At 40.8% G+C, this 15,918-nt stretch overlaps 1 protein-coding gene across 4 annotated transcripts in view; it reads right to left on the bottom strand.

Annotated features, from left to right (window-relative positions):
* LOC135548356 (AP2-associated protein kinase 1-like) overlaps nucleotides 1–15,031 on the bottom strand; it is a 47,003-nt gene extending 31,972 nt beyond the window's left edge. For all 4 annotated transcript variants that reach the window (XM_064977875.1, XM_064977873.1, XM_064977876.1 and 1 more), the window contains exon 1: nucleotides 14,218–15,031. In XM_064977875.1, the coding sequence (XP_064833947.1) occupies nucleotides 14,218–14,377 (160 nt within the window). In that variant the 5' untranslated portion in view covers nucleotides 14,378–15,031. The remainder of the gene's footprint in view (nucleotides 1–14,217) is intronic.
* Nucleotides 15,032–15,918: the final 887 nt, after the last annotated feature.

Raw genomic sequence — 15,918 nt, 5'->3', positions numbered from 1 at the left:
TCTGCTGACACGCTCTCTGGTTACGAGGTAATGTATGATAATTTACTATGATCTTGTTAGAGAACTAAAATCACAATCTTATCGTCACAAACACATTCTCTTTATCCTTGATATTTTCTACACAACGTAAAGGATGTAAACCAGATTAGAGAACGACTGATTATGATTCTTCAACGGCGATAACGATTATTGCAGGACCAAAAAAAGCCGAAACCGATTATGGGAGGACCAAAAAAAGCCGATACCGATAAATCGGCCGATTTTTAAAATGTATTTGTAATAATGACAATTACAAGAATACTGAATGAAAACTTATTTTAACTTAATATAATACATCAATAACATCCACTTAGCCTCAAATAAATAATGAAACATGTTAAATTTGGTTTAAATACTGCAAAAACAAAATGTTGGAGAAGAAAGTAAAAGTGCAATATGTGCCATGTAAGAAAGCTAACATTTAATTTCCTTGCTCAGAACATGAGAACATATGAAAGCTGGTGGTTCCTTTTAACATGAGTCTTCAATATTCCCAGGTAAGAAGTTATAGGTTGTAGTTATTATAGGAATTATAGGACTATTTCTCTCTATACCATTTGTATTTCATTAACCTCTCCTCGCTCCTCCCTGGGCTCGAACCAGGAACACAACGACAACAGCCACCCTTGAAGCAGCGTTACCCATGCAGAGCAAGGGGAACAACCTCTCCAAGTCTCAGAGCGAGTAACGTTTGAAACGCTACTAGCGCACACCCCGCTAACTAGCTAGCCATTTCACATCAGTTACACCAGCCTAATCTCGGGTGTTGATAGTCTTGAAGTCATAAACAGCGCAATGCTTGACACACAACGAAGAGCTGCTGGCAAAACGCACGAAAGTGCTGTTTGAATGAATGCTTACGAGCCTGCTGCTGCCTACCACCGCTCAGTCAGACTACTCTATCAAATCATAGACTTTATAACATAATAACACACAGAAATACGAGCCTTAGGTCATTAATATGGTCAAATCCGGAAACTATCATCTCGAAAACAAGAAGTTTATTCTTTCAGTGAAATAGGTAATCGTTCTGTATTTTATCTAAGGGGTGGCATCCATTAGTCTAAATATTCCTGTTACATTGCACAACCTTCAATGTTATGTCATAATTACGTAACATTCTGACAAATTAGGCGGCCCAAACTGTTGCATATGCACTGACTCTGCGTGCAATGAACGCAAGAGAAGTGACAATTCCACCGGGTTAATTTTGCATGCTATCCTGGATATATTTTAGCTAAATATGTAGGTTTAAAAATATATACTTCTGTGTATTGATGTTAAGAAGGGCATTGATGTTCATGGTTAGGTACACATTGGAGCAACGATACGCACCGCATCAATTACATGCAATGCAGGACACGCTAGATAAACTAGTAATATCATCAACCATGTGTAGTTAACTAGTGATTATGATTAATTGATTGTTTTTTATAAGATAATTTAAATGCTAGCTAGCAACTTACCTTGGCTTACTGCATTTGCGTAACAGGCAGTCTCCTCGTGAAGTGCAATGAGAGGCAGGTGGTTAGAGTGTTGGACTAGTTAACTGTAAGGTTGCAAGATTGAATCCCCCGAGCTGACAAGGTGAATATAAGAATGTGTTCTTAACTGACTTGCCTAGTTAAATAAAGATTAAATAAAGGTGTAAAAATAATAATGATAAATCGGCCAAATCAGTGTCCAAAAATACCGATTTCCGATTGTTATGAAAACTTGAAATCGGCCCTAATTAAATTGGCCATTCCGATTAATCGGTCGACCTCTAAACCAGATGTATACAGTGTAAAAACTCTTCAAGTAATGTAATTGCAATGTTTTGTTATAATGCCTTTATGACAATTTTAATGACATCACAAAATAGACAAATTTCCATATTCCACCTATTATCATTCCCAACATTCGGATGTTGAAATATAATGTCCCAGTGTTCATTGTTTGATGTTGAAGTTTTGGGAGGCAAACTCTTCGGTAACAAAGAAACATTCCATTCACCCAAACGAGAAACCACATGGAATCGCCTGCTGCCTACAATTTACAATCGATGTGAGCTGTCATTACCCCCCCCCCTCCCCTCACCCGCAGAGGGGGCTCAATTGAAAGCTCTTCCCCTGTAACCTGATCCTTGGATCCTCAAAGGAGAGTAATGACAGGTATATCTGTTCTTTATTATTAATACATTTTCAAATTTCTATAAATCTGTTTTCAGTTTGTCATTATAGGGTATGTGTGTAGATTGATGAGGAAAATTATAATTTAATAATTCAAGAATAAGGCTGTAACGTGACAAAATGTGGGAAAAAGCAAGGGGTCTGAATACTTGTATATACAGTGGCTTGCGAAAGTATTCACCCCATGGCATTTTTCCTATTTTGTTACAACCTGGAATTAAAATTTATATTTTGGGGGGGATTTGTATCATTTGATTTACACTAAGTGCTTACCACTTTGAAGATGCAATATAGTTTAAATTGTTTAACAAACAACAAATTGGACAAAAAAAATGAAAACTTGAGCATGCATAACTATTTGTGTGTGCATAACGCCCCAAAAGGTAATACTTTTTGCAGCAATTACAGCTGCAAGTCTCTTGGGGTATGTCGCTATAAGCTTGGCACATGTAGCCACTGTGATTTTTGCCCCTTCCTCAAGGCTAAACTGCTCCAGCTCCTTCAAGATGGAAGGGTTCCGCTGGTGTACATCAATCTTTAAGTCATACCACAGATTCTCAATTGGATTGAGGTCTGGGCTTTGACTAGGCCATTCCAAGACATTTAAATGTGTTGTTTTAGCAGTATGCTTAGGGTCATTGTCCTGCTGGAAGGTGAACCTCCGTCCCAGTCTCAAATGTCTGGAAGACTGAAACAGGTTTCCCTCAACAATTTCCCTGTATTTAGTCATCTGACCAGAGTATCTTCTTCCATATGTTTGGGGAGTCTCCCACATGCATTTTGCAATGGCTTTTTTCTGGCCTCTCTTCCGTAAAGCCCAGCTCTGTGGAGTGTTTGGCTTAAAGTGGTCCTATGGACAGATACTCCGATCTCCGCTGTGGAGCTTTGCAGCTCCTTCGGGGTTATCTTTGGTCCCTTTGTTGCCTCTCTGATTAATTTCCCCCCTTGCCTAGTCCGTGAGTTTTGGTGGGCGGCCCTCTCTTGGCAGGTTTGTTGTGGTGCCATATTCTTTCCATGATTTATTATAATGGATTTAATGGTGCTCCGTGGGATGTTCAAAGTTTTGGATCTTTTTTTATAACCCAACCCTGATCTGTACTTCACAACTTGGTGGTGCCCCTTGTTTAGTGGTGTTCCAGAGTCTGGGGCATTTTAGAACAGGTGTATATATACTAAGATCTTGTGGAAAATCATGTGACACTTAAATGAAGTCCACCTGTTTGCAATCTAACTAATTATGTGACTTCTGAAGGTAATTGTTTGCACCAGATCTTATTTAGGGACTTCATAGCAAAGAGATTGAATACATATGCCCGCACCACTAAACAAGAGCCTATTTGATCATTGGTTATCATATTGAAAACTTCAAACATTTGCCTCCACCCTATGGCAAAATGTGTAGAATTGCAGGAAATTAGTTAGAAAATAGCTACATTCTCTCTACGCCCAATGGCAAAATGTGCAGAAAAAGTACAAATGTTTTGCTCGCAAGCTGAGGTGTATGGATGTGGGTATGTACAACCAGGAGCCACTGCAGCCCCGCATGATGAGTTCCGTTACACATCCCTGATTTAGGCTATATGTGCACACTAGCCAACATTGCACAAATAGCTGAGTGGGCACCAGAGTGGGTACACTCGCTTATTAACACAACTTGGCGCCAGAGGAGATGGCCGCCGTTTTACTGTCTCATAACCAATTGTGCTATTATGTGGGTTTTTTCGCGATATTTGTAAATTATTTTGTACATAATGTTTCTGCAACCGTATCTTATGGAAGAAAAGAGCTTCTGGATATCAGGACAGCGATCACTCACCTCGGATTAGACAAAGATTTCTTCAACAACAAAAACAACAACAAGCAGGACTCACAATATATTCTCCAAACACCCCACAGGGCAGATATAGCAATTATTCACAAAAGGGAGCGACGCAGAGGACGAAGAGCCGGATGCCTCGTCCGGACCCGCAGAAGCCAACTAGTAAAGTTGCCGTTACCGTCAATATTACTCGCCAACGTGAAATCATTGGACAATAATCTAGAAGAGGTACGATCACGAATATCCTACCAACGGGACATCAAAAACTGTAATATCCTATGCTTCACGGAATGGTGGCTGAATGACGACATGGATATTCAGCTAGCGGGATACACGCTGCACTGGCAGGATAGAACAGCACACTCCGGTAAAATGAGGGGGGGGCGGTCTGTGCATACTTGTAAACAACAGCTGGTGGACGAAATCTAAGGAAGTCTCTAGATTTTGCTCGCCTGAAGTAGAGTATATTGTGATAAACTGCAGGCCACACCACTTGCCTAGAGAGTTCTCAGCTATACTTTTCATGGCTGTTTATTTACCACCACAGACAGATGCTGGCACTAAGACAGCACTCAAGTCAGCTGTATAAGGAAATAAGCAAACAGGAAACCACTCACCCAGAGGCGGCGCTCCTAGTGGCCGGAGACTTTAATTCAGGGAAACTTAAATCAGTTCTACCAAATCTCTATCAACATGTTAAATGTGCAACCAGAGGGGGAAAAAAATTCTAGATCACCTGTACTCCACACACAGAGACGTGTACAAAGCTCTCCCTCGCTCTCCATTTGGTCAATCCGACCACAACTCTATCCTCCTGATTCCCGCTTACAAGCAAAAATAAAAGCAGGAAGCACCAGTGGCTCGGTCTATAAAAAAAATGGTCAGATGAAGCAGATGCTAAACTACAGGACTGCTTTGCTATCACAGACTGGAACATGTTCCGGGATTCTTCCAATGACATTGAGGAATACACCACATCAGTCACTGGCATTATCAATAAATACATTGAGGACGTCGTCCCCACAGTAACTGTACGTACATACCCCAACCAGAAGCCATGGATTACAGGCAACATTCGCACTGAGCTAAAGGGTAGAGCTGCCGCTTTCAAGGTGCGGGACTCTAACCAGGAAGCTTACAAGAAATCCCGCTATGCCCTGCGACGAACCACCAAACAGGCAAACGTCAATACAGGGCTAAGATTAAGTCGGCTCTGACGATCGACGGGGCTTGCAAACTATTACAGACTAAAAAGGGAAGCACAGCCGCGAGCTGCCCAGTGACAGGAGCCTACCAGACGAGCTAAATCACTTCTATGCTCGCTTTGAGGCAAACAACACGGAGGCAATGCATGAGAGCATCAGCTGTTCCAGACGACTGTGTGATCACGCTCTCCGTAGCCGACGTGAGGAAGACCTTTCAACAGGTCAAAATTTACAAGGCTGAGGGGCCAGACGGATTACCAGGATGTGTGCTTGGGGCATGTGCTGACCAACTGGCAGGTGTCTTCACTGACATTTTCAACATGTCCCTGATTTAGTCTGTAATACCAACATGTTTCAAGCAGACCACCATAGTCCCTGTGCCCAAGAACACAAAGGCAACCTTCACGTCCGTAGCCATGACGTGCTTTGAAAGGTTGGTAATGGCGCACATCAACACCATTATCCCAGAAACCCTAGACCCACTCCAATTTGCATACCATCCAAACAGATCCACAGATGATGCAATCTCTATTGCACTCCACACTGCCCTTTCCCACCTGGACAAAAGGAACACTTATGTGAGAATGCTGTTCATTGACTACAGCTCAGTATTCAACACCATAGTACCCTCAAAGCTCATCACCAAGCTAAGGAACCTGGGACTAAACACCTCCCTCTGCAACTGGATCCTGGACTTCCTGACAGGCCACCCCCAGGTGGTGAGGGTAGGTAGCAACACATCTGCCACGCTGATCCTCAACACAGGAGCTCCCCAGGGGTGCGTGCTCAGTCCCCTCATGTACTCCCCATTCACCCACGACTGCATGGCCAGGCACGACTCCAACACCATCATTAAGTTTGCTGACGACACAACAGTGGTAGGCCTGATCACCGACAATGACAAGAAAGCCTATAGGGAGGTCAGAGACCTGGCCGGGTGGTGCCAGAATAACAACCTATCCCTCAACGTAACCATGACTAAGGAGATGATTGTGGACTACAGGAAAAGGTGCACCGAGCATGTCCCCATTCTCATCGACGGGGCTGTAGTGGAGCAGGTTGAGCGCTTCAAATTCCTTGGTGTCCACATCATCAACAAACTAGATTGGTCCAAACACACCAAGACAGTTGTGAAGAGGGCACGACAAAGCCTATTCCCCCTCAGGAAACTAAAAAGATTTGGCATGGGTCCTGAGATCCTCAAAAGGTTCGACAGCTGCATCATCGAGAGCATCCTGACCGGATGCATCACTGCCTGGTACGGCAATCGTTCAGCCCCCGACCGCAAGGCCCTTCAGAGGGTAGTGCGTACGGCCCAGTACATCACTGAGGCAAAGCTGCCTGCCATCCAGGACCTCTACACCAGGCGGTGTCAGGGGAAGGCCCTAAAAATTGTCAAAGACCCCTGAACAGGTAACCAAATGGTTTCCCAGACTATTTGCATTGTGTGCCCCCACACAACCCCTCTTTTACGTTGCTGCTACTCTCTGTTCATCATATATGCATAGTCATTTTAACTATACATTCATGTACATACTAGAGGTCGACTGATTATGATTTTTCAAAGCCGATACTGATTATTGGAGGACCAAAAAAGCAGATACTGATTTATCGGCCAATTGTTTTTACATTTATTTGTAATAATGACAATTACAACAATACTGAATGAACACTTATTTTAACTTAATATAATACATTAACAAAAATCAATTTAGCCTCATATAAATAATGAAACATGTTCAATTTGGTTTCAATAATGCAGAAGAGAAGTAAAAGTGCTATATGTGCCATGTAAAAGTGCAATAGGAGACATGTAAAAAAGCTAACGTTTGAGTTCCTTCCTCAGAACATGAGAACATATGAAAGTCGGTTGTTCCTTTTGACATGAGACTTCAATATTCCAAGGTAAGAGGTTTTAGGTTGTAGTTAATATAGTATTTATAGGACTAATTCTCTCTTTACCATTAGTATTTCATATACCTTTGACTATTGGATGTTCTTATATGTACTATAGTATTGCCAGTGTAACAGTATACCTTCCGTCCCTCTCCTTGCCCCTACCTGGGCTCGAACCAGGAACACATCGACAACAGCCACACTCGAAGCAGCGTTAGCCATCGCTCCACAAAAGCCGCAGCCCTTGCAGAGCAAGGGAAATAACTAATTCTATAACTAAGTCTCAGACCGAGTGACATTTGAAACGCTATTAGCGCACACCCAGCTAACTAGCTAGCCATTTCACATCGGTTACACCAGCCATTAGGCTGATAGGCTTGAAGTCATAAACAGCGCTGTGCTTGCGAAGAGCTGCTGGCAAAACGCACAAAAGTGCTGTTTGAATGAATGCTTACGAGCTTGCTGGTGCCTACCATCGCTCAGTCAGACTGCTCTATCAAATCATAGACTTAATTATAACATAATAACACACAGAAATACGAGCCTTAAGGTCATTAATATGGTCGAATCCGGAAACTATAATGTCGAAAACAAAACGTTTATTATTTCAGAGAAATACGGAACTGTTCGGTATTTCATCTAACGGGTGGCATCCCTAAGTCTAAATATTCTTGTTACATTGCACAACCTTCAATGTTATGTCATAATTTCGTAACATTCTGGCAAATGAGTTCGCAATGAGCCAGGCTGCCCAAACTGTTGCATATACCCTGACTCTGTGTGCAATGAACGCAAGAGAAATGACACAATTTCACCTGGTTAATATTGCCTGCTAACCTGGATTTCTTTTAGCTAAATATGCAGGTTTTAAAATACATACTTCTGTGTATTGATTTTAAGAAATGCATTGGTGTTTATGGTCAGGTACAGTCGTCCAACGATTGTGCTTTGTTCGCAAATGCACTGTTGTTAAATCAATCCCCAGCGTTGCATCGATTATATCCAACACAGGACACGCTAGATAAAAGAGTAATATCATCAACCATGTGTAGTTAACTAGTGATTATGATTAATTGATAGTTTTTTACAAGATAAGTTTAATGCTAGCTAGCAACTTACCTTGGCTTCTACTGCATTCGCGTAAAGGCGTAACAGGCAGGCTCCTCGTGGAGTGCAATGAGAGGCAGGTGGTTAGAACGTTGGACTAGTTAACTTTAAGGTTGCAAGATTGAATCCCCTGAGCTGACAAGGTGAAAATCTGTCGTTCTGCCCCTGAACAAGGCAGTTAACCCACCGTTCCTAGGCTGTCATTGAAAATGAGAATGTGTTCTTAATTGACTTGCCTAGTTACATCAAGGTATAAAAATACATACACACATATATATATATGTAAAATAAAGATTTCCGATTCTATGAAAACTTGTAATCGGCCCTAATTAATCGGCCATTCTGATTAATCGGTCGACTAGTACATACTACCTAAATTGGCCCGACTTACCAGTGCTCCCGCACATTAGCTAACCGGGCTATCTGCATTGTGTCCCACCACCCGCCAACCTCTCTTTTTACGCTTCTGCTATTCTCTGTTTATCATATATGCAGTCACTTTAACGATACCTATATGTACATACTACCTCAATAAGCCTGACTAACAGGTGTCTGTATATAGCCTTGCTACTCTTTTTTCAAATGCCTTTTTACTGTTGTTTTATTTCTTTACTCACCCACACACACATACCTTTTCTTGCACCATTGCAAGTAAGCATTTCACTGTAAGGTTGTAATCGGCGGATGTGTTGTATTAGGAGCACGTGACAAATAAACTTTGATTTGATGTATTTATGAGAAAACCCATCAGTCAATTTGAAAATGTGATGGAAACACATTTAACTTGTATTTTTTATTCAGTACATGGGGATTTAACAGCAAAAGGTAATTTTGTGCACTACACAGAATGTACAAAACATTAAGGACACCTGCTCTTTCCAGGTGAATGAGAGTCCAGCTTTGATCCCTTATTTGTCACGCCCTGACCTTAGAGATGTGTTTTTATGTCTCTATTTTGGTTTGGTCAGGGTGTGAGTTGGGGTGGGCATTCTATGTTTTCTATTTCTGTGTGTTTGGCCAGGTGTGGTTCTCAATCAGATGCAGCTGTCTATCGTTGTCTCTGACAACCATACTTACTTAGGTAGCCTTTTCCCACCTATGTTTTGTGGGTAGTTATTTTGTTTTTGTGTCTGCACCAGACAGAACTGTTTCGTTCAATTATCTTTGTTATTCAGGGTTCAGTTCTATTAATAAATCATGAACACTTACCACGCTGCGCTTTGGTGACTTCTTCATGCAACAATGACAAACATTATTGATGTAATTTGTTAAATCCACTTCAAAATCAGTGTAGATGAAGGGGAGGAGACAGGTTAAAAAATGATTTTTAAGTCTTGAGAAAATTCAGACATGGATTGTGTAGGTGTGCCATTCGGAGGGTGAATGAGCAAGACAAAAGATTTAAGTGCCTTTGAACAGGATATTGTAGCATGTGCCTGGTGCACCGGTTTGTATCGAGAAGTGCAACGCTGCTGGGTTTTCACGCTCAACAGTTTCCCGTGTGTATCAATAATGGTCCACCACCCAAAGGACATCCAGTAAGCTTCACAAAGCTATGGGAAGCATTGGAGTCAACATGGGCCAGCATCCCTGTGGAACGCTTCGACATCTTGTGGAGTCCATGCCCCAAAGAAATTAGTGCAAAAGGGAGGGCGGGGTGCAACTCAATATTAGGAAGGTGTCCTTAATGTTTTGTACACTTAGTGTACGTCACCACGCACATGTCTGGTGGGAAAATGTGCATTGTTTTATGTGGATTTTTGAATATTTGCATGAAAATCTGGAAACATAGCTATTGTGATGTCGCCAGATTGACTTTACATGTCGTAAACATTGCCATCACTCCAAAGTAAATTTGATGACATCATAATGATGGCAAGGTTGTTTCCTACTAATTATTTGCCAACTCCTATATCATTGTATTTACAGACCAATGTAGTTTAATTTTGACAAAACAGTTATTAGCCCCCATTCAGAATGACTGAGCAGCAATATGGCAGAGGCTTTTTGAGAACTTTCACAACAATGGCATGACGCAACCGAGTGACGGAAGTGCAATCAATGAAAAGTAGGCTAGAGTTAGTACTGTAACATCTTATAAAATGTGCATCCACTGTCCCACAGCCCAGACAGTCAATTTATAAACTTAATCTCCCCTGGAAAAAAGCATCTAGACAATATTTCCTCATGCTACTAGGCTAGCATTTGGTTTGCAGCAGTTTGGGTTTGTCTAAACCTTGTAATTTGCTTCAATAATCCATAGAATTTGTTTTTAAGCACTCAAAATGTTTTAGTATGAACATTCTGATTTTTCCTTTTGTGGCCATGATTTCAGTTTAGAATGTTGTATCCTGCATTCCGCCATTGGAATTAATGGGGATAGAAGAGTGGAAGATTGAATAAATACTCTTATAATGGTGATTTTTACTGCTGCTCTAAATGTATTTATTACTTTTATTTCTTAATTAACATGTATTTTTCTTGATACTGCAATGTTGGTTAACGGCTTATAAGTAAGCATTTCACTGTAAAGTCCATACCTATTGTATTCGACGCATGTAACAAATAAAATATTATTTGAATCCAGTCTCATTATGAAACTACAGTTGAAGTCAGAAATGTACATTCACTTAGGTTGGAGTCATTAAAACAAGTTTTTCAACCACTCCACAAATTTCTTGTTAACAAACTAGAGTTTTGACAAGTCGGTTAGGACATCTACATTGTGCATGACACAAGTCAATTTTCCAACAATTGCATACAGACAGATTATTTCACTTATAATTCACTGTATCATAATTCCTGTGGGTCAGAAGGTTACATACACTAAGTTGACTGTGCCTTTAAACAGTTTGGAAAATTCCAGAAAATTATGTCATGGCTTTAGAAGCTTCTGATAGGCTAATTGACATCATTAGAGTCAATTGGAGGTGTACCTGTGGATGGTGTACCAATTGGAGGTGTACCTGCGTTCTGTCTCCTAGAGATGAACGTACTTTGATGATAGAAGTTAAAATCAATCCCAGAACAACAGCAAAGGACCTTGTGAAGATGCTGGAGGAAATAGGTACAAATAAATCTATATCCACAGTAAAATGAGTCCTATATTGACATAACCTGAAAGGCCGCTCAGCAAGGAAGAAGCCACTGATCCAAAACTGCCATAAAAAAGCCAGACAACGGTTTGCAACTGCACATGGGAACAAAAAATTGAACCTCTGGTCTGATGAAACAAAAATAGGACTGTTTGGCCATAATGACCATTCTTATGTTTGGAGGAAAAAGGGGAAGGATTGCAAGCCAAAGAACAAAATCCCAACAGTGAAGTACGGGGGTGGCAGCATCATGTCGTGGGGGTGCTTTGATGCAGGAGGGACTGGTGCACTTCACAAAATAGATGGCATCATTAGGGGGGGAAATTATGTGAAGATATTGAAGCAACATCTCAAGACATCAGTCAGGAAGTCAAAGCTTGGGGTCGCAAATGCGTCTTCCAAATGGACAATGACCCCAAGCATACTTCCAAAGTTGTGGCAAAATGGCTTAAGGACAACAAAGTCAAGGTATTGGAGTGGCCCTCACAAAGCCCTGACCTCAATCCCATAAACAATTTGTGGGCAGAACTGAAAAAGCGTGTGCGAGCAAGGAGACCTACAAACCTGACTCAGTTACACCAGCTCTGTCTGGAGGAATGGGCCAAAATTCAACCAAATTATTGTGGGAAGCTTGTGGAAGGATCCCTGAAACGCTTGACCCAAGTTAAACAATTTAAAGGCAATGCTACCAAATACTAAATGAGTGTATGTAAACTTCTGACCCACTGGGAATGTGATGAAAGAAATCAAATCGGAAATAAATTATTCTCTCTACTATTATTCTGACATTTCACATTCTTAAAATAAAGTGGTGATCCTAACTGGGGAATCTTTTCCTGTATTAAATGTCAGGAATTGTGAAATACTGAGTTTCAATGTATTTGGCCTAAGGTGTATGTAAACTTCTGACTTCAACTGTATATGACTAGAAGACAAGACATTGAAGTACAGAAATCAAATTGGCCTAACCATTCCATACACCCCAATACATAATCCATAAGAGCATTATTTGTCATCTTCTGCCAACTGTCTTTGTGGCATCATGTTAAATTAGTAATCTTCATTGCAACTGTAGGCTGTGAAATTTACAGTATATCTAGTTTAACTATCTTACATTTACATTACATTTAAGTCATTTAGCAGACGCTCTTATCCAGAGCGACTTACAAATTGGTGAATTCATCTTAGCATGGAATTTACAGTAAGTCAATGTTGATAGCCTACATGTTATACCATAATGGTGTTGAATTTCAATGTGTTTAAACTGCAGTGTACTGTGTAGATCTATACAATATTGCAGTGGGAGTTGCTGAGCTAAAACTGAGGCAGGGATAGGCTAGACTGTCTCCATTCACCATGTTTCAGACTCAGTGTACACTGCAAAGCAGCACTCTAAAAGGATGGACAGAATAGGCAGAAATCATGAGATGCAATTTGCCTTACTCGTCAACAAAAGCATTGGATGTGAGAAAGTGATAGAAACATTGTCATCATGAACTGAGGTTGTTAGAGCAAAGTTGCAGTCTTTAAGAAGGTTGTGCAAAGTAAATTCATTTTAAAAGATGTCAGGGCTACATCATTACCATATCAGTGAATACAATCCACACAAATTACTCCACTGTGCAGGATAATGCAGACACTGCACCTTTCACTCAGGTGTACGATACAAAATGGTAGTGTTATGTGATAACTGGGGTCAGGAATTTATTTGTATGTAGATGATTGTGTTTATTTAGGCTAGGTTATGCATTTGCCATTTTCAAAGACTAAGCCCATTTATTTTACTATTTTTTAATTAATTTAAAGGATTGACTGAGTTTACATGGAATTGAATCCAAGCCAGATGCTTAATGAGAAAAATATACTGTTTTGAGAGATGATTTTACACCACTGCACAGGGAGTCAGGGATTAATGTCACATCACTTCCTCACATCAAGGCATTATGGTCCAGTGTGGCTCAGTTGGTATAGCATGGCGCTTGCGGAGGACAAGTAAGAAAATGTAGGCACTCACTACTGTAAGTCGCTCTAGATAAGAGTGTCTGCTAAATTACTCAAATGTAAATGTACAATTATCTTCAGATTCTTTGGATTTCACTACCAAGTACATGAGTGATATCAAACAATCAGCAACTTGATCTGCATGGTATTGGGTTGTCAAAATTACAAAAATTCCAGGATTAATGTGCCCAATTGGCTTTTGTTTAAAAGTAAAAATTATTTGACACCCCAAACATCGCTCTCTGTGCTCTTCAGTACCTGAAAATTAGCTATCATTCCTAGTGAGCCTCTTCTCGTGTCCATGGTCACTAATTTTAATAATTCATGGAACACCGAAAACAGACAGTTCTGAGTCCATTTAAGTGCCTAATACGTAAGGGTATTTCCTGACAATTAATTTACCAAATGCAGATGCTGCTCCAACAATGACAGAGCTGTCAGTCATTTGACTGATATGACATAAGTCACAACTTGCAGCAGCCACACACTTGATCCTCAAAACTGATGCCATAAAAGCCACACTACAAACAACATGGCACGATGGCTTATCCATCTACAGTGAAATAGTCATTGGCTGGGTGTGTCAGATGTAGGAGTGTCAGGAATAGGAGTACATCATGTGGAAAGTTGACACAACAGTATGTCTTTACCAATGGCATACAGTAGCCATATCACACTGAAACCTCGGCTTGCCTCTGGCTTGAGCAAAAATGAATTCCATCAGTCCATATTTCATGCAGCAGCTACCTGATTGGTAATGATTGATTGATGTTGACCATTGTTGCAGTTTGCTGTCTAACTGAAATGTCACATGACATGTTCTAAGTCAACATGAACATCAAAACATTGTTTCCAAAAGACAAGCATCAATTCCTACATCTCACCTTCGGCCACTGTTTCTTCAATAGTGACTTGGTGCCGCCCAATTGTACATGAACGTCCAATTAAATTGCCACCTGCATGGCTGGATCCACTGCTACCCCCTCCAGAAGCAGGTCCAGAACTGACCAACTCCCGACGAGATGAATCAAAAAACTTCCTCATTATAGTTTTGCCAAGTCTCGATGATCAGGAAAAATTATCCTCACTTCGATACAGACTGTTCAAATGTCCTTGTTTTCAGTTGTGCCAGTTTCACAAATGTATGTATTGTGCCAGTTTCACAAATCTTGTATTTCTGAACAAGGCCGAAGGTTTGTCTGACACAGCCAGTCTTGTTGTTTGCAGATGCCAAAACAGCTGTGATTTCTTCACCAGCACTGGCAGCAGTTAGCTATCTCATCATTGACTAAGTAGCTAGCAATCTCGGAATGACCCGTCTACTATTTGCTTGACAGACTAGATACAGAGACAAGATATCAGACTATAACAATTCCGCTAAACCTTGTGCAGTGTTATATTTGCTATCGTCTCGGAGGACATTTCTCCATCAATACAGCTGTTCAGGGGGTTGTGGGTCCCTCCAACTCCGCGGCTAGTTTATGACATTTCATGTAGCTAAGGTTATCCAGGTTATCCTCTAAAAAAGATGTCCGTTGCAATATATCCCCGGTGCAACGTGCAAATGTTACACGATCCTTCCATATTCAATGTCTTTCGGCAAATATGATTATTTCCAAGCCTACTACAACACATCATCTAGCTAGCTACAATTAGCTAACGGCTTGCAGGCTGCACACGAACCGCTATCTAGCTATTTCGCAACAGGAAATGAATATCAAACTGACAGGAAATTGTCATTCCGATACTGAGTGTACCGATTGGAGCTAGATACTTTCGATCTCAGTTTGGTTTGATAGCTCCGTTAGAAAATATAGATAAATAATAGCCAGCTAGTTAGTAGTTCATGTTATGTACGCAAGCTCGGCTAATACAAGCTTCGGCCTCTACGACAACATCAACATAGCAGCAGCAGCCTGCTAAGGCTTACAGCAGTGGAGTCATGATGTCTGTATTTCTACGATTGGGGCGGCACTGGTGGGGAGCATCTATAGCTAGGTTTCTATCCAATTTGCGACAGATTTGAATGCGAATACTCTCAAATGCATAAAAAATATGCACATTTTCCCACCAGAGATATGTTTATATCAAACTGGCTTTTTACAGATGAAAGGCAGTGCGGGATGACGTGGTGCACATAAAACTTTTACCGTTACAGTCCCATGTAGGCTACCGAATGAAAAATACAGGTTAAATGGGTTTCCATCGTATGTTCAACTCTACTGATGGTTTTGTCATAAAATTGTTATAATGAAAATGTGCCCAATCTTTCTTGGCACATGCGCTCTAGCCAACAACTCGCAGATAAAGTGCGTAGGCTACCCCATTATGATATAATGATTGTGAGCGATATTATTTATATTTTTCAAACAGCAGCCAAGCTTCGATCATAATGTCACCAGAATAAGACCCTCGATATTTATTGGAAAAAATTGCATCAAGCTCATCACCTTGCACATTAACCACCCTGTTTTTGATTGGATTCATTAGGATCCCCATTAGACGACGCCAATGGCGAAATCTAGGCTTACTGGGGTCCGACATATAACGAAAAAGATAATGCAGACAAAATACTTTACTATTTA

This window comes from Oncorhynchus masou, chromosome 11 (assembly GCF_036934945.1).
Source record: "Oncorhynchus masou masou isolate Uvic2021 chromosome 11, UVic_Omas_1.1, whole genome shotgun sequence".
NCBI classification, from domain to species: Eukaryota; Metazoa; Chordata; class Actinopteri; order Salmoniformes; family Salmonidae; genus Oncorhynchus; species Oncorhynchus masou.
This window is presented reverse-complemented; position numbering and strand designations above follow the sequence as displayed.